Genomic DNA, 17,838 nt, shown 5'->3' on the forward strand with positions numbered 1-17,838 from the left:
AGTCCCTCCTATCTGTTCTTAATCATTGCCTGGAAAGGAAACTGGGAATTAACCCAGGGTAGTCTGGGTTACAGTTATCCAGCCCTGGGAATTTTGGGAAGAGACTCTCACTATCCCCTGTTGATTCCCAGAATGGCAGTAACCCCTAAACAAAAGAATCCTTAAATTATATATTTGTCCAAAGGTCCAGTGGTTTGGGAAGAACTGTCTAAGAGACTACACTTATTGGCTCATAACTCGTACTCCCATTTTAAAGTCACTTCAAGATATTCTAACTCTATCACTCAGAGTGGAACTGTCAACTTGGTAACCACTAGGCTCCATGTGGCTCTTTATATTTAAATTAATTAAAATTAAATAAAGTTTAAAGAATCAGTTCCTCAGTCACTCTAGTCACATTTAAGCACTCATGGCCACCTGTAGCCGCTGGCTACCGTACTGGCCAGCACAGATAGAGAATGTTTCCACTACTGCACAACGTTGTATGGGACAATACTGTTTAGCATGAGATGACCAGTGGGACTTTACGGAATTCCACCCCAAAACTGGGTAGCTTATCCTAGGTAAATGTAGAATTTTGGCTTGGATTCTGGAAAAAGTGAGAAAAGTCTGTGTATCTGCGACCATTCCTATCCACACACCCACCCATTGGTACTCTGACCCCTAGGAGCACTCTGGGCTGGAAACCACTGTCCTCCCATTCCTCTCCCTTCAAGGGGTCACAGAGGGTAATTGAAACTGAGCCCTCATTTACTATGTTTATTTGAAAGCCAGGAAGCTGACCACCATTGAAAACCATTCAGCTCTTGGTTTCCTGAACCAAAAGCTGAGTAACCCAGTTTAAAGCCCAGCTAATGCCCCTTTCTAATTGGCTGTCGACATGGCAGCTGGCCCTACCAGACGGTGATGAAGTCTCCGGAGGGCTCTGTCTGCAGCAGGCTGAGGTTGAGGCGGATGCCATGACCAATGGGCACGGTGATCAGCCAGACACAGTCCTGGGAGCTGGAGTATGGACTGGGGAAGCCAGGAGAGTACACAGTGCCATTGGAGGAGGTGATGTTCCCACCACAGGGGACTGCCAGGGAGGGAACATAAACACAGATGAGTGTGGGAGATCACCCCCCGCCTGAAAATTCCCTTATGATTCCCTTACGAAGTGCCAGCACCCAGCACAAATTATTCTGCTCCAGGAGGTCAGGCAGGATGGGGAGAGGTGATGCGGCTGAGGATGACTGTGCGTGGTTTCCCCCACCAACCCCAGCACACCACTCCCCATCCAGCCCCTGATCTTCAGTGCACGTGCCTCTGTGGGCCAGCCTCAGTCCCCAGCCCCCCTCTTCTTCCTGTGGATAAGACCTGCCCAGAAAGAAGGACACACTAAAGCACTCCTCTCTCCTTTCCTAGGAATGGAGTGGAGGACAGATGTCAGGATCAGGGCTGTAGTACTTTTGCTGGGATGAGCTAAGAAAATAGGAAACTATCTCTTTCTCTCTTCTTATTTGCTCTAAGATTCTTACAGTGGTACTTTTTTTTTAAACTTTCTTTTTTTTTCTTAAGATTTTTTTAAAAAAACTATTTATTTGAGAGAGAACAAGAGCGCGAGAAAGAGAGCACGAGCAGGTGGGGGGAGAGGGAGAAGCAGACTCCCAACTGAGCAGGGAGCCTGATGTGGGACTCGATCCCAGGACCCTGGGATCATGACCTGAGCTGAAGGCAGACGCTTAACTGACTGAGCCACTCAGGTGCCCAGAGTGGTACTTTTGGTCTTGACCTAAGAGATAAGGATTCTTGTGGTGAAGCTAAGGTTGGGTTCAAATCATGGCTAAACCTTAATTAGATGACCTCAGACAGTAGTTTACTCTCTTTCTTCACCTGTAAAATGGAAATAAGAGCACCCACCTTGTAGGACTGTGGCGGCCGTTAGGTGAACTGACGGATGCAAAATGTCCAACCTGGCACTTAGCTCACAGAGAAGACATTTGCTGCCTAGATATGATCCTCTCTCCCTATTTTCCTGTCCCCCAAAAGTGACACCCAATTTTAGGCTCATTCTCATCTAGGCTTTGGGTAGGGGGATGGAGAGGCCTTGAAATCTCCATAATGTTCCAATTTAGTCATCAGGGAGGAGAAAAAAAGGGCAAACAAACAAACCCTGGTCCAGAATAATGAGTGTATTTGGCTGGCACAGGGAAACAAGCAGACGTCTGGATGGGGGCAGACCAGAGTGAAGAGAAAGAGTCCCAATGCCTCCAGGCAGAAGATATGCGTCCTGAAAGGGGTATGCATGGACATATCATTCCTCCTACACACACTGCACATCCACTCAGTGTCAGGGTCAGGCACAGCCTGGGGAGACCAAGGGGAGCAAAGATACCAAGCACGTGGTTTTGTTCTGTAGCACTCACAGCCCACTGGGATACAGCTAAGTAAACCGATCTCTGTAGATGCCAGCCCGGGGGTGGGGGGAACACATCAACATGGAATGCTACAGGAGCAACAGGGGGCACCCCTCACCCAGGCTGGTGAGGGTAGGGAAGGATTCTTGGTATTGTTCCCATTTAGACAAGGCTAAGTAGACAAGGCAAGAGAGAAGAGCGATGTTCCATGAGGGAGGGACAGCATGTGCTAAGAACCAGAGGCAAGGGAACATGGCACACTGGGACCACTAAAGCACTTCAGCTTAGCTGGACATAAAATCTGTGAGAGTGGAGAATACTGGGAGGTATGCAGGGACCAGGCCCAGAGGGACATGGTGTGCTACACGAAGGGGTTTGGAATTTACCCCAACAGAGATGGGGATGCCCTGTTGGCTTCTGAGCAGGGCAGGGTCTGGAGTGTGTTGATGGTTTGGAAGGCTCACACTGGCTATGCTGTGAAAAATGGTTTGAATAATGCAGGACCAAAGACTGGGAGACCAGCGAGGAGCCTCATCCGAGTGGTGGCAGGGTAAAAGCAGAGGCAGTGCAGAGAAAGAAGTGGATGCATTTGGAAGGTAATCAGGATGTAGAATTATCAAGACTCAGTGAATTAAGTCAGATAGGCGAGAGGGAGGTGCCAAGTAAGGGCAGAGTAACCAGGTGACTAGAGGTGCCCTTCACTAATGAGGACTTCCATTGAATGGCAGAAAGATGATGACTTTACTTTTGAATATATTAGGATTTAGATGCCTCTGGTAAGTGAAGCTCTTTAGTAAGGAATTGGATATACAGGTGTAAGTCTTAGGAAAGAGATAAAATTACAGTCTTCCCTTCTGACGGGGTTGGATCTTCCCAAGGGCTGAGTAGGTATTCCCTTGGCTGTGGCCTACATCTCTTCCAGGTCCTCCCAAGCTTGGCCCAGAGGTCTGTCCCCAAGACTCTTTCCCTGGATAGGCTGGGTCCCTTCCATATGAAAACAGGATGGACAGGGTTTGCCTGGACTCCCCAGCATGGGTGATTCCATGGAGCACAGGAGTACTCTGAATCAGTCTCCTTAGGAAGAATCACCAGGGATGAGGGAGGGACATACCTTCACACCTGGGCAGGGGGTGGTCCCAGTTCCGGTTGGTGCCATGTTGACATGTGAGGACAGGGTGGCCAATCAGTTGATATCCTGGGAGGCACTCGAAGGTCACTGATTGCCCAACATTGTAGCCAGCTCCCCTCACAATGCCATTGGCAAAGGGCTCTGGGTCTGGGCACTCTTGAAGTTCATAGGCTGGAAAAGATCAGGAGAGAAGGTCACTTTATTCTCTCTGGACATTTTCTCCTCAACCAGAGTATAGGAGCAGCAGAGAGTTAACATAATGTGAAGCACCAAGACTTGGACTCAGATGGACCCTTGTCATTTACCAGTTGTTGGCTTTGGGCTAGACATTAAACTTTTCTATGCCTCAGGTTTCTTATATAGAAAACCATTATTGTGAGGATTAAGTGGGCTAATATATGCATAGCTCTTTGCATAGTCCTGGCACAAAGTAAGAGCTCAATAAATGTTATCTGTTTTTACTGTCTCCATGGGAAAAGGAGTCTCAAGGAAGACAAGGCTAGACTGAAGCCTTATTTGCTGAGCACCTGCTTGGGGCTGGGCACTGACCTCAGTTCTTTCATGTGGATCGTCTCATTTAACCATGACAACCATGTTCTGGATCACAAATACAGAAAGCAGTCAGGGGAGGACTTGGGTGGGGTCTTTCTGACTCTGAGAAACTACAACCTTTCAAGATGGAGGAACTTGGGGGGAGTAAGCCAAGTCTGCGGCTGGGAGAGAAACTTTTCAGAGGGAATCACTGGATGAAAAAAGGAATGTGTATGCCTGTAAGATAAGGAAGCCTCTCCAAGGAGAAAGAAAGCTGCTTCCCTGAGAATGGTGAGCCCAACTCGAAAAGGAGACACCTTCATGGAAGGACCAGAGACCTGTCTGACAGGGAGAGGTCGCCGCGGGGTTTGCTGAGCACGTGTACAGAGCACAGACTCCGATTAATCGGATCCACAGGAAAAAGGAACAGCTGCTGTGGCCAGAGTCGGGCCCTTCCTACACAGGAAATTGGCAGTGGGTAGACAGAGCGTTCTGACAGTGGAAATTCTCAGTGGGAGTTGAGATCAAATGAATGCTCCATGGAAGTGGATGCATTCATTACATGTAATAACAATATAAATAACAATGATCATGAAGCTGACATTTCCGAAGACCTCCCTCTGGGATGGCACCTGTGCTGTGTATTTCCATTCACTGTCTCACTGACGGAGGCCTCAGTGGAAGGAACTGGGCAGGTTTCACTGGGAAATCATCAGGGTCACTGGGTGTGTCAAAAAAACCAAGCAGCTATTGTGGGAGCGGGTAGGCTGGTCAGCCAAAAGAGACACGTGGCCCTGTCAGCAGCAGGGGGTTTGGGTGATTCGGCAAATAAAGGCCTTAGTGTAAGAGAGGGGAGCTACTGCCCAGGGAGCTGACTGAATGGATGGGCTGGGCCTCTAACGAGAAGCCTCAGGGGGAAGCCGTGGACCCCGTGATGGTGAGGAACCAGAAGAGAGTGGCTGCACGTCAGAAGCCAGGAGCAGCCTGAGGGAGAGTCTCTCTCTCTTTTGAAGATTTTATTTATTATTTGACAGAGAGAGACACAGAGAGAGAAGGAACACAAGCAGGGGGAGTGGAAGAGGGAGAAGCAGGCTTCCCGCTGAGAAGGAACACAAGCAGGGGGAGTGGAAGAGGGAGAAGCAGGCTTCCCGCTGACATAAATTAGGGAGCCCGATGCGGGGCTCGATCCCAGGACCCTGGGATCACGACCTGAGCCGAAGGCAGACGCTTAATGATTGAGCCACCCAGGCATCCCTGAGGGAGTCTCTTACAGGAATTGTCTCACGCAGAAGGAGTTGGGCTTTTTAGAAAAAAGAGACACTTAAGTGAGAGAACCTGGACTGCTTTCAAACAGAAAAATCTCAGAGCCTGTTTACCAGAAGAAGCTTCAATCGGAGAGGTTGGGCACTACAGGCAGAAATGAACCCTAAAGGTCAGAATCATTAGTTTTCCTAACGAAGCGCTCCTGGGTTTGTCCCACATGGAGACACTACAGTGGGAATAGATAAAATTTTTAATAAAGTGCCACAACTGCAAATATTAATATTAAAATGATTAAAATATTTGTATTATTAAAATATGAATAATGATGGGGGCGCCTGGGTGGCTCAGTTGGTTAAGCGACTGCCTTCGGCTCAGGTCATGATCCTGGAATCGCGGGATCGAGTCCCACATCGGACTCCCGGCTCAGCAGCGAGTCTGCTTCTCCCTCTGACCCTCTTCCCTCTCGTGCTCTCTATCTCTCATTCTCTCTCTCTCAAATAAATAAATAAAATCTTTAAAAAAAAAATATGAATAATGATGCCTAACATTTTGGAACAATTATGTGTCTTGTCATTTTGCTAAGTTCTTTATAAACATGATCTCCTGAAAAGTTAAGCCTGTCCGACTGAGAGGCCCGGGAAGAGTGGCTTAAGCTGTTAGTAGCAATTTTATGGGAATATTTACCTGAGAGGAGAAAGGAAAACTCCAGCCTAGGAAGTTCAGAGTGTCTAACAGGAGGGATTTTGAGAAAAAGTAAGGAGTTGGATTTCCTCAGAGAAAGTCGTGGGGCTACAGGGAGATGGGCCTGCTCCATACAAAATGCCTCAGTGGGGACAGGTGGCCCTTTCAGAAACGGGTCTTCTCATAAGGGAAAACCTGGGGTGAGTGGTCAGAGCTTGTGTATAAGGTACAGCTCCATGGGGCTAAGGAAGCTGTAAGTAGAGAATGTGGGCCTGTTGGGCAGGGAGAACTATTCGGGCCTGACATAAATTAGGAGGCCTTGGCAGGAGGACCTGGGCCTCTGGCACTAGAGACAACCCCTTCCCAGAGGGTGGGACCACCACAGACGAGAAGCTTAACGGAAGCTGAGGTCAAGTCTGAAGGGGAGCAACTGCCCTGATACCAAGAGTGGGCTCACAGGCATCATTAGGTCTGTGGAGCTCAGGCAGGCACTGAGGGAGTAGCTGGGCCTGAGGGAAGCCTCAAGGGGAACATCCACCAAGTCATGAAGATAAAATGTGAGCGGGAGGAGGTGGGCCCACCAGAGAGTAGACACCTCTGGGCCTGTCATTCAGTTGGACCAGTGGAGGTGTTGGGCCTTCAAAGGCATACTTAGAAACCTGTTGCCCTTGTGCCTTGCTTCCCCCTAACAAGGGAAAATCCTCGGAGGAGGAGTGGGCCTCTGCACATGTGAAGCTCCAGTGTGAGTAATGGGCATATCACAGAGAGAACGGCTGGCCCAGGGTGTTGGCCTGTGTCTTGGAAGCCTCAGTGAGTGTGAGAGGGGCTGAGCTTGAGACCAGGGCTCTGTGGAAGTAGGTAGGTCTCTTCTACGGGGAGAAGTCAGCGAAGTCCAAGGGACTCGGGGACAACTCTTATAGAGACAAGCGGGCTTATCACATGGGGAACGCAGTGAGTGTCTGGTCCCATCGTGTGGACTCAGTGGGCAGGCCTCCATCATAGGGGTGAAGGCACAATGTGTATGGGTAGGCCCCTGAGAAGCTGTCCCTGTCACAATGGTGGTGTCATCAGTACTTGCATTTAACCAACATGAGGAGCCCTGGGGAGAGCATGTGGGCCTGTCAGAGGTGTTATGGGTTGAATTATGTCCCCTGCCCAAATCCATATGTTGAAGTCCTAACCTCTAGTACCTCAGAATATGACCTTATTTGGAGAGAGGATCTTTGCCATTTTACCTAAATTGAAATGAGGTCATTACAGAGGGCCTTAATCCAATTTCACTGGTGTCCTTACAGAAAGGGGAAACTTGGAGACATACAAGGATTTGAAGCCAGAGATGGGGGGTGATGTTTCTATAAGCCAAGGAATTCCAGACTGCCAGCAAACCGGCAGAAGCAAGGACAGAGGCCTGGAAGAGACTCTCCCTCACAGCCCTCAGAAGGAACCAACCCTGATTTTGGGACTTCAGCCTTCAGAACAGAGGAATTCTTAATCTCAGGAAACAAACTGAGGGTTGCTGGAGTGGGGGTGGGGTGGGAGGGATGGGGTGCCTGGGTGATAGACACTGGGGAGGGTATGTGCTATGGTGAGCGCTGTGAATTGTGCAAGACTGTTGAATCACAGATCTGTACCTCTGAAACAAATAATGCAATATATGTTAAGGAAAAAAAAGAAGATAGCAGGCGTGGAAGAATGAAGGGGGGGAAATCGGAGGGGGAGACGAACCATGAGAGACGATGGACTCTGAAAAACAAACTGAGGGTTCTAGAGGGGAGGGGCGTGGGGGGATGGGTTAGCCTGGGGATGGGTATTAAAGAGGGCACGTTCTGCGTGGAGCACTGGGTGTTATACACAAACAATGAATCATGGAACACTACATCAAAAACTAATGATGTAATGTATGGTGATTAACATAACAATAAAAAAATTTAAAGAAAAAATGTGAGAGAAGAAATGTGTGTTGTTTAAGCCCTCCAGGCTTTGGTAACAAAGTACCTTCCCTCCCCCTCTCTCTTTCTTTTTAACAAAGTGTGTTTGATAACTGTTAATATAATTAAAAATTAACTTTAAAAAAGAAAAGTGCAAAAGCAGTATTTATAGTATTATCCAATTTTGGTTAATGTATAATAATATAGTTACATCAACATATGCACAGAAAAAATGGGAAAAACAAACTTAAAAAAAGTCGGTTCTCTCTGCATAAGGTGGGGTAGGAGATGGGATTATGGGAAAATTTTGACACTCTATGATGTACTCACAAAAACATCTGTAATGCTTTAATCTTTTATAAGCATGTATTAGATTGGAGAAAAGTCCAAAATTATGAAAAAAAAAAAGTCAGTGGAAGAATCTTGAAAAAGAGCTTAGCACAAATGGTTCAGTCAGTCACTAGGGAGGCATCCAAGGGAAACGTTGGGCCTACCTAGGGCTACTGTGTATAGTGGCACAGATCAGGTACAAGTGGCCCAGACACAGGTGATGGCCCCTCACACAGGGAAAGGGAGTGGATAGGGCTGTTTCCAGGGGAAGTGTGCCAGGAGGAGCGGGGCCTATCACAGGATTTCACCTCAGTAATGCAGAGCCCCACTAAGCATAGTCAGGAAACCCTCAGTGGGAGTTAATGGGCTTGTCTCATTGCGAAGGCTCAGTGGGCGCTCCAGGGTTGTTACCGGAATCCTCCATCATGTGATAGGAGGAGCTCTGCCGTGGGTGATTGGGCTTGACACACAGGGGAGGACCCAGAGGGACTAAGTAAGCCCATCAAGGCTGCGGGGAAGTGGCCGGCTGGCCACTCAGGGATGCCCGATGGGAACGCTCAGGGAAAACTGTTGGCGGTTGGGCCTGGACAGAAGGGAGCCTTCAGCAGTGCTGTTGGGCCTTAGCCCTGGAAAAGACTTGTCAAAGGGGGTTGGATATCTTCATGGGGCCGGAGAGACATGCCACCAAAGGGGAGCCTGCATCGATAGGCCTGCCCCCGACCCCTCAAAGCCCTTCCAGTGTTCTCTCTTTCCCTACGTGGAAGGCTGGGAAGATGATGGTTGTATATAAGAGAAGGGGATGGGCAGGAGCCAAAGGGGAATCCTGGTCCTTACCCTGGTACTCCAGTTTGAATCCTGGTCGGTTCTGGGAGTGGTCGCTGTGGAAATACACAGTGGTCTCGTGGGACGTGGAGAGCAGGGAGCCTGGAAGCTCACTGCCACTGAATCTGCCCATCATGCGGCTGGTCTCGTAGGGGCCATTCCGGATTTCTATGAAGTCATGGTTGGGCTCGGTGGAGAAGTTCAGGAACTGGATGTGAGCTCCTGGGAGCAAGACAGAGGCAGACAGTGCCCAAAGCAATAGAGTCCTGCTTCAAATGTGTGGCCCCTTGGAAGCTTTTCCTGCCAGACCTCACACGTTCCTACTACTGGCTTCCCACTCAACCGAGATTCCCAGAACACAATTCGGGGAGACACCATCCAGTCCAGATGTCTTAGGAGGATTGAACTTAAAAATGTATTATTCATTCAGAATGAAGGGCATCAATCATTCCAGAGCTCCATCCCGTGTCCATTTTATTTTACTGAAAACAAAGCTCAGGGCTAACATTTGATTTGTAGTTCCTAGGCCTACTATCAATACAAAGATAGCTTTGCTAAAATAAACTTTTTACTTGAAAATATCACCACTTAAAAATAACTATACCCAATCGAAAGACATGAACTTCAATACTGGTATCTTCTAGAACACTTAGGATAATTCAGAAATTAGAAAAATACATTGTCAGTGAAGTTTATGCTTTGGGATCCTACTGGATTAATCAAGATCTCCTAACAACCCAACAGGTTAAACAGATCTGATTAAGCCCTTAACTTACATATTGATATACTCTGCAGAATAGAGGTGGGAAGATTGATATTTGTTTACTGTGAGATTTCTCAAAATTAGATTAAAAATGATATTGAAGAAATGTATTTACTGTGCATAAAAAAATGTCCATTATGTTAATTGTGAAAATCTGATTTCAAAGTGGTATGTGCTATATAATTCTAATTTTGGTATTAAAAAACTAGAAGAATATTCACTGATTTACTAATAATATTTACTGAGCATTTGCCATGAATCAGGGCTGTGCTAGGCACTGCACAAGGATGAACAAGATCTCCCAGGTCCTTGTCTTCATGGGGGTTATGTTTGAATGGTGAGGACTAAGCTGTTAGTGATTATCTCTGCATGGTGGGGTTACAGATGGATTTTAATCTCTAAAAATTTCTCACCTGTAGTTTCTAATTTGCACAGAATGGGGGCATATGTGTGATGATTTAAATAAATTTTTATTTAATAATTTAATTTAAAGTTATTAAAAAATAAAGATTTGACTTATAACGTTGAAGACCCTTCGTATCTCTTGCTCTCTCCCATTCAAGGGTCACTCATGGATTGGGAAGATATCTTTCCAGTTCATGGTTTTAGATTCTTAAATATGTGTCTGATTTATATGCCTTAAACGTTTACATGCATGTTGTTATACTGCACATATAGTTTTATAAACATTTTTATTTAATATTGTGCTTTTCAAGGTCTATAATTTTATTTTATGAATTACCCAACCATACTATTCGCTACCCTATTAATGAACATGCAGATTGTTTCCAAATTGCCGACAGTTTTGCAGTGAGCACTTTGGGACATGTCTGCAGCGCATGCATCATCCCAACACTGTTGGCAGCATGTTCATCAAAGGGGCTTTTCCAGGATTCCAGATTTCTGAATTGAACGGGTGTGGAAAGAACTGGGTATGACCACTGCCATCTAGTGGTAACAGCTTGTAAATGCAGAGGTTCTTTACACACTGAAACCAGGTGCCATATTCGGGTCCTTACTGGAGTCCAACATTCACTTGAAAGCAAGATCTTTCTTCTGTGATTGCACCCTGCAGGGGGCTTATTCTCCAAAGGCTGAATAAGCACCCAGGCCTTAGAGTTAGAGAGCTCTGGTGACTGAACATCAGGACTTACAAGAAGAGTGATGTACCTTCCACTTAAACGTCTGTTTTCCTTTGGATGTTGTGCTCCCTCCATCTATCATCTGAGATTCTTGTGGCCTATACCTGGATGCAGAGCTCCCCTTCCCTCAATCTCTAAAATCTGGAGTTTCTCAAGGCTGCCAAAGTCCTCATCATTTTGTACCCTGATCATCTGTCCCCAGGTTCCTCCAGAAGATGGTACTAAGTATAAGACTCCATCCTTTGAAGGGTCACCAATGTCTCTCCTCCCCTCAGAACAGATTTAAAGCAGGCCAGTTGGATCCCTTTCTCCTGAAAGCCCCTTCTCCCATCAGAAGACCCAGTCCAGGCTGAACAGTACAGAATAAAAAGAGGTGGCTTTCATTCCTGAGGTCACAGATTGGGAGATCACAGGCTTGTGCAGGAGCGATCCCCTCAGGACATCCTTTCCCTGGGAGCAGGGCAGTGACTCAGGCAAGGTGATCCATTAGGTCCACGTCACCACAAATCTTTCATCTCTTCAACAGAGATGCTGGGGTTAAATTATTTTCCCAGTCAGGAATGAATCATCAGCAATTAAATTTTGTGCCCAGACCGATGTCCTCCACACCCCATCAACCCCCGTGCCTGGCATACTCCATCTCCACAAAAAAAAAATCTCCCACTCTTTAAGACCAGCCAGAATGTGTGTATAAAGAACGCAAACTCTATATCATATTGACCTTGGCTGTATAATTTAATTAGGATGAGAAATTGGATATTGAAGTTAAAAGCACAACTTGAGGTCCAGTCTCTGTAAAAGACTTTTTTTTTCTTTTTCAACCACCCCTGAGTAATTTCTCATTCCACAATCCTGAATTTTAGCTTACTACTCAGGTAATAGTAATGGCAATCCCTAAGATTATTTTCCCTATATTTTATGTTACCAAAGCATTCATTCCTAGCATTCTTAACGGATCTGCACAATTGTATGAGAGGTCAACAGATGAGGAAGTAGAGACGGGCCTGCCTCCGTCAAAAGGTTGGGCTGAAGGGTCATCTGGGGCCTGGGCGTGCAGACTTACCAAAGCCCACGGGCAGCGCTATCTTCCAGGAGCAGTCCATGTTGCTGGGGTAGTTGCCAGGGAAGCCGGGGCTCAGGATCACCCCCTCCATCTCTTCCACTGTGCCCCCACACTGCGCTGTGACAATGAGACCAGACAGAGGGTTAGGACAGCATGGAGGAGAGCATGGGGCCATGGCAGCATTTGGATGCTCCCTTAGAGCAGCAGTTTCTGATCCCTTCCCAAGTCATTAACCCTTTTGAGAATCCAGAGGAACCAACAGTTCATCTCCCCTAAACGACTGCACACATGGGCAAAACTGAGTACGGATGTAAGTTCAGGAAGGGCTGCTCAGCATCCTGGCACTGCCCAGCCGGCCACAAACCCGAGTTATGACTCTTGACCTTGAGCACGCCCTTCGCAGGTCAGTTCCCTTAGTGAGGTCATGCAGCAGAAGTGGTCTGCTCCAAGAGGAGTGTGACTGTTTCTTATGCTATGCCTCAAATCTCCCTCCATCACTGTCCAATCAACTCTTCCAAGACTGAAGAGAAAGGATGAAAGGAGGAGACTGGCATGTACTGAGTCCCCACTCTGTGCCCGGCACCACACCGGACTCTTTGCAAATATACATCCCATAGGGTTGGGTGGTCAGCAGACGAGCCCTACCGGGGCCCACCCTCAGCCAAAATGATGGTGATTAGCATTCCATGGGGAGCCAACCATGAGGGGCTGGGGCATCTGACACTCCAACTGAGGTGACTTCAGAGTCACCTAAGATGCAGGGCTGGAGGGTGAATACAGCCTGGTCAGTGGACATCAATTCTTTTCTTTCACAGCTTTCAGGAAACGGTCGTGTGAGCTACAAGGGATTAGCTGGGAGAAAGAGGCGGAGGGGAGGGATCTGCAGGGTCCAAGTGAAGGCCTTTGGGGAGAGGGCGACAAACAGAACTGTGCCCGGGTTCAGAGTGGGGGGAGCTCTGGAACTGACCGCCGGGGTCACCATTCCAACGCTTTCACTTCCTGTGTGACTTTGGGTGAATCTAAACCCCTCCAAACCTCAGTTTCCCTCACCTATAAAATGGAGCCGACTACAGCACCTATGTCACGGGATGGTCCTTACGTTACAGCAGGAAGGCCTGCGTGTCACTTAGAACAGGGGCCGATGCACACAGTAACCGGGTGACAGGCACTCTATCAGCAGTAGCTGCTCCTAACATGAGTGGTTTCCCCAGCAGGAACTTTGTAATATGGAGTTGGAATGAGGGGAGTGCCTTGGCCTGCCCCGCCACATTTCTGACTGCAGGGCAGGCGACCAAACCCTAGTCCCTGGTGAAATCTCAGAAGGGAAATGCCACTATGCCCAAGGGATGCTCCCTTCACTCACTTCGCTTCTTATCCCAAGGTCAGCCTTGATTTGCACTTTATAGTTGGCGAGGCATCAGAGAAAAGTAGGTTTCCGTCCCTGATGGTGCCAATCACTTTTTAATCCTAAAAAGCCTTAGTTTTCCCATTTGCAAACATGAGGGCAATACCTCCCCTGAAGCGCTGCTGTGAGCAAACAGGTAGCGCCGTAACTTGCGGATAGTAGACGCTCAATAAATGTTGCATCCCCCTCCCGCAACCCAACCGAGCTAAGCCCTTGTTTCACCTGTAGCCAACCCCCCCCCCCCCCCCCCCCGCCCCGCACCATTTCTCTAGTGGCGGATTTTACCCGTCTGTCCCATGAAAAGTCACAGGGGAAGGCTTTAATTGCCCAGTGGTTCCACCTGGGCTTTGGTCAATTATCTGCGCTCAGGATGGTCGTCGTAATGTTTTCAAACGGCCAAGCCCCCTGTGATCCCTCATTCAGTGGCGAAGGTCTGCAGAAGTCAGGTCGAGCTTGTGTGAGAGCAGCACGCCAGCCTACAGGGACTCCCTTCGGACAGACCCGGGATGCCAAACTGTCCTTTGATTTGAACTCGATCCCCGTGAGATGTCACTGAGCCCCAGTCTCTGGCAGGAGTGGGTATGAATGGACTGAGAAGGTCGGGGCTCTCTTACCAATACACAGCGGCGGAGGGTAGTTCCAGCGGCGCACGGTTCCAGGCATGCAGGAGATGTGTGCGTGGCCCTGGAGGGATCAGGAACAGGAGTGGGCTCAGTGCCCCCGGGGGCCCAATTGCATGTACAACCCAGAGCAGGGGGCTTGTTCAGGGGCCTTGTGTTGAGTAACAAGATACACAAAGATCCACGAGCCCTCTGTGGGGTGGGATGAGGCAGAGGGAGAGAGACTTTGGGGAAGGATGCTTATTAACAGCCATTACTAAGGAATTCTCATTACTAAAGGTTCCTGTGAGACTCCTTTAATTACTAGATTCCCTCATGGCCTTCGAAGGAAGATTAAATTTCCCTGAAGTCTAATCAAACCGAAACTTTGCAGGGACACATTCTGAGGCTGGCTGGTGCTAAATCGCCAAAGTCAGCAAAGCTTGACGGTGGTCCCCGGGGGACCCGAGGGGCTTCTCCCTGTTCTTTAGTGACTGTGGCTCGGCTGGCTCGAGGCTGGCCAAGCCCATCTCAGGGGACTCCTGTTTCTTGCCCAGGGTGTCGAGGGGAGGTACCTGGAGGGCGTATCCTGGCTCGCACTGGAAAGAGACCACGTCATTCACCAGGTAGCGCTCGCCAGTCTTCACCCCGTTACTGGGCACGGCGGGTTCTGGACAGCTGCTCAGGCCCACGGCTAGACGAGACAGAGACAAAGAGAAAGGAGGAGGGACAAGCCCAGCAGGTCAGTGCACTGGTAGGCAGAGGGTGCTGCTGGCAGCAGGAAGGAGAAGGGGCTCCAATCTGTGCTTTCTCCACCCTTCACTTCGAGGCCAGTGCTTCCTAACTCTCTTGCCCTCTGAGCACACAGAGAAAGTCAGAACACTTATACAGCATAGAGGCTCAACAGACCGACGCTCCCTGGGGTGGGTGGGCATTACGCAGGGCATGTGGCTGCCCCCTGGGGCTCAGCGGAAGGACTCTGGAGCTAGGGAGAAGCCCAGCCTTGGCTACAAACCCCCAGACCTCTCCACCCGGCTTCTCCTGCACCACTCCCAGACCCTCAACTTCCCTCCATTTTCCTTGCCTTAAGAAGACAATTCCTGGGGGCAAGGAAGTTGGGAGAGGGGAAAGAGAGGCAAGAAGGAAGGACAGCAGTTATCAGAGAGAGGCCCCTCAGTGTCACCCGAGAGGCTCAGAGAGTCCCACTCTCTGGGACAGGCTGTCCAGAAAAAAATTTGCCAGTGGGTGAGACTCTCTGCCTTATTTCTCCTATTGTGTTTTTAAGGTGAGGCCAGTTCCTAGTAGATCCCAGATCCCTTGGGAGATACAGGTTCTCTGGGGAAGCCACATGTATGCAGTACCTGCACGGAGCCAGGTGTGTGCAGAAAAGGAATGGGAAGGGCTGGCCAGCGTAGACCACCACCACCACCCCAGCTCCTGGTGTACAGCTGAGGAGCCCTCATTCCACATTCCGAGCTGACAGTTGGCATGTGCATTAGATAACTACATGTGCTTTTTTTCTTCAGAGGAAAATTCACATATAACAAAATGCATACATCTTACGTGTACATTTGCTGAGTTTTGACAAATGCCTGCACCTGTATAACTCAAACCCCTATCAAAACTACAGAACATTGCTAACTCTAGAAAGTTCCTTTGTCCCAGGCAATTCCCGTCCTACATGTGCCTTATTTATTTATTTATTTATTTTAGGGAGAGAGAGAGAGAGAGAGAGAGAGAGAGAGAGAGAGAGAGAGAGAGCACACGTGCAAGTGGGGGCAGGGAGGGGCAGAGGGAGTGAGAATCTTAAGCAGGCTCCACACTCAGTGCGGAGCCCGAGGCAGGGTTCGATCTCAAGTCCCTGAGATTAAGATCTGAGCCGAAATGGAGTCACTTAACCAGTTGAGCCACCCAGGCGCCCCCTGCAGGTGCTTTTAAGAAGTGCATGGGATTCTTGGAAACGAAAGCTGTTTGGGGCTGTGTCCATCCACAGATCTCAGCAGCTAGGCAAGAGACCCCAAGGGCAGGATTCAAACAACCATCAAGCTGAATTTGAAGTACTACATCTTGGCTGTCATCTTGTCTTTTTCTCCCCACTCCTCCTGGCACTCTAAGTAAAATGCAAAGCTACTCAACTTGGTATTTAGTGGCGTGACCACAGCTTAGTAACCTGAAACCTACTTAACCACTGGGCAGTGATAGAATAAGGAGGGGCAGAGAGAAAGAGAGGGAAAGCAAAAGCAAAAGAACGCGGTAGGAGAAAAAAATGGAACGGGGAGGAACGTGAAATCCAAGAGAAAAAAAGAGACAGAGGAAAGTCCATTCTCATTTCTCCTACAGTGCACAGCCTGACTTCATTTAAGCCATGCATACAACAAAGGAAGAATTTTTTTTATCATATGCAATCGATTGCTTTCAAAAGCATATTGTTCCATTTCCATTCCAATTAAATCAACATTAAGTGAGTCATAGCCGCAGCTATGACTTTTCAGTACCCTTCAAAACCATTTGCTTCTACAGTTAATTCTTCCCCTCTGCACCCTCTTTGTAGATTATCAAATATTAAGAGAACAGTAGGTTCACAAAACAAAAACGGTTTTGGCTCCTAGGAGTTTCAGTCGCTTCTGTTTTCCCTCAGCCCTTCCTGCCATGAGAGGACAGTGCTTGATAAACATTAGCTACAAAGAAAACTACCAGTTCCCTTGAACAACAACAACAACAACAAGAAATTGAGGAGAGGTAAATTTTTTTCTGGGAATGAGGAAGCAGAATGAAAAGAGATTTAGGAAGGAAATGTATCTTTGGAAGAGGAAAGAAAAGAAAAGATTCGAGGGAACCTTTAAGGACTCCAGTGGAAACAGTGGATAAGAAAACAAAATTGGATAGAACAGAGCAAAAGAGTAAAAAGAAAAATGGGAAATATTCAAGAAACCCGGCATATTTGACTCCACCAGGAGAGTGAAGCCTTTGAGGTCTGCAGGGGTGGTGGGGGGGCATCAGAGGTCCCTGTCCTATCCTCTGCCCCTCAGGGTCTTTGCTTCAAGCTGTCCTCCCAGGTCTTTCCTGCCAGGTGCACACTTCTGTTCTTTCAGGCCACGAGCATCCCGGGATCCAACCAATCCTCTCCCAACCATCTAGATAAAGCTCATTTGTTTGGAGACCAGCTGAGCATCTGCATAACATCCAATGCTAACCTTCTCAGGCCTCTAGCACCAAAGGGGGGTCCCATCTGCAAAGGCCCACGCTGACCAAGGTGGTCAAGTCAACTCTACCTTCCTGTATTTCTTACTTCTCAATCCAAACCCCTTCTGTAAGGTCTCACCTGACCAGGTTTAGCTCCCCTCTTCTGTACTTCCTTAGTGTATTAGGTTGCACTAAAATTATTGCTCCCTTGTTCCTCTATCTCCCTAGACTTTGTGTGTGTGAGGGCAGGAATGATCTCTTACTCATCTTTGTTCTGTGGGCATCTAGCACAGGGCTTGCCACATTGGGTACACTCAGTGTTGGTTCATGACATCAACCTCTCCACCTGCCCCAGGGAGGAGTGACCATGCTCTCTTTTGAACTACTGCCCTACCATCTGGGGACATCCATGAGAGCACCTGGAATCTTGTAATGCACTTCTCTGTCCATGTGTCTGCCTCTCTTTAATGGACTCGGAGAGGACTTACTGATCTTACCTAGTCCTAGCAAACCCCAGCACAGCACCTGGCACATTGTAAACACTCAATAACTATTTGCTAGAAGAATGTATAATAGATGCCTCTATCTACCCATTCTTTCCTC

General features: G+C 48.2%; 1 protein-coding gene across 1 annotated transcript in view; it reads right to left on the minus strand.

Moving 5' to 3' along the window:
- The window catches only part of CSMD2 (CUB and Sushi multiple domains 2), a 594,848-nt gene that overhangs the window by 83,512 nt on the left and 493,498 nt on the right, over positions 1 to 17,838 (minus strand). The window contains exons 38-43 of the mRNA XM_027615123.2: positions 14,628 to 14,746; positions 14,068 to 14,137; positions 12,049 to 12,165; positions 9,093 to 9,302; positions 3,508 to 3,696; positions 898 to 1,075 (exon numbers count right to left, since the gene is read on the minus strand). Of these exons, the coding sequence (XP_027470924.1) occupies positions 898 to 1,075; positions 3,508 to 3,696; positions 9,093 to 9,302; positions 12,049 to 12,165; positions 14,068 to 14,137; positions 14,628 to 14,746 (883 nt within the window). The remainder of the gene's footprint in view (positions 1 to 897; positions 1,076 to 3,507; positions 3,697 to 9,092; positions 9,303 to 12,048; positions 12,166 to 14,067; positions 14,138 to 14,627; positions 14,747 to 17,838) is intronic.

Source organism: Zalophus californianus, chromosome 4 (genome assembly GCF_009762305.2).
Source record: "Zalophus californianus isolate mZalCal1 chromosome 4, mZalCal1.pri.v2, whole genome shotgun sequence".
NCBI lineage: Eukaryota > Metazoa > Chordata > Mammalia > Carnivora > Otariidae > Zalophus > Zalophus californianus.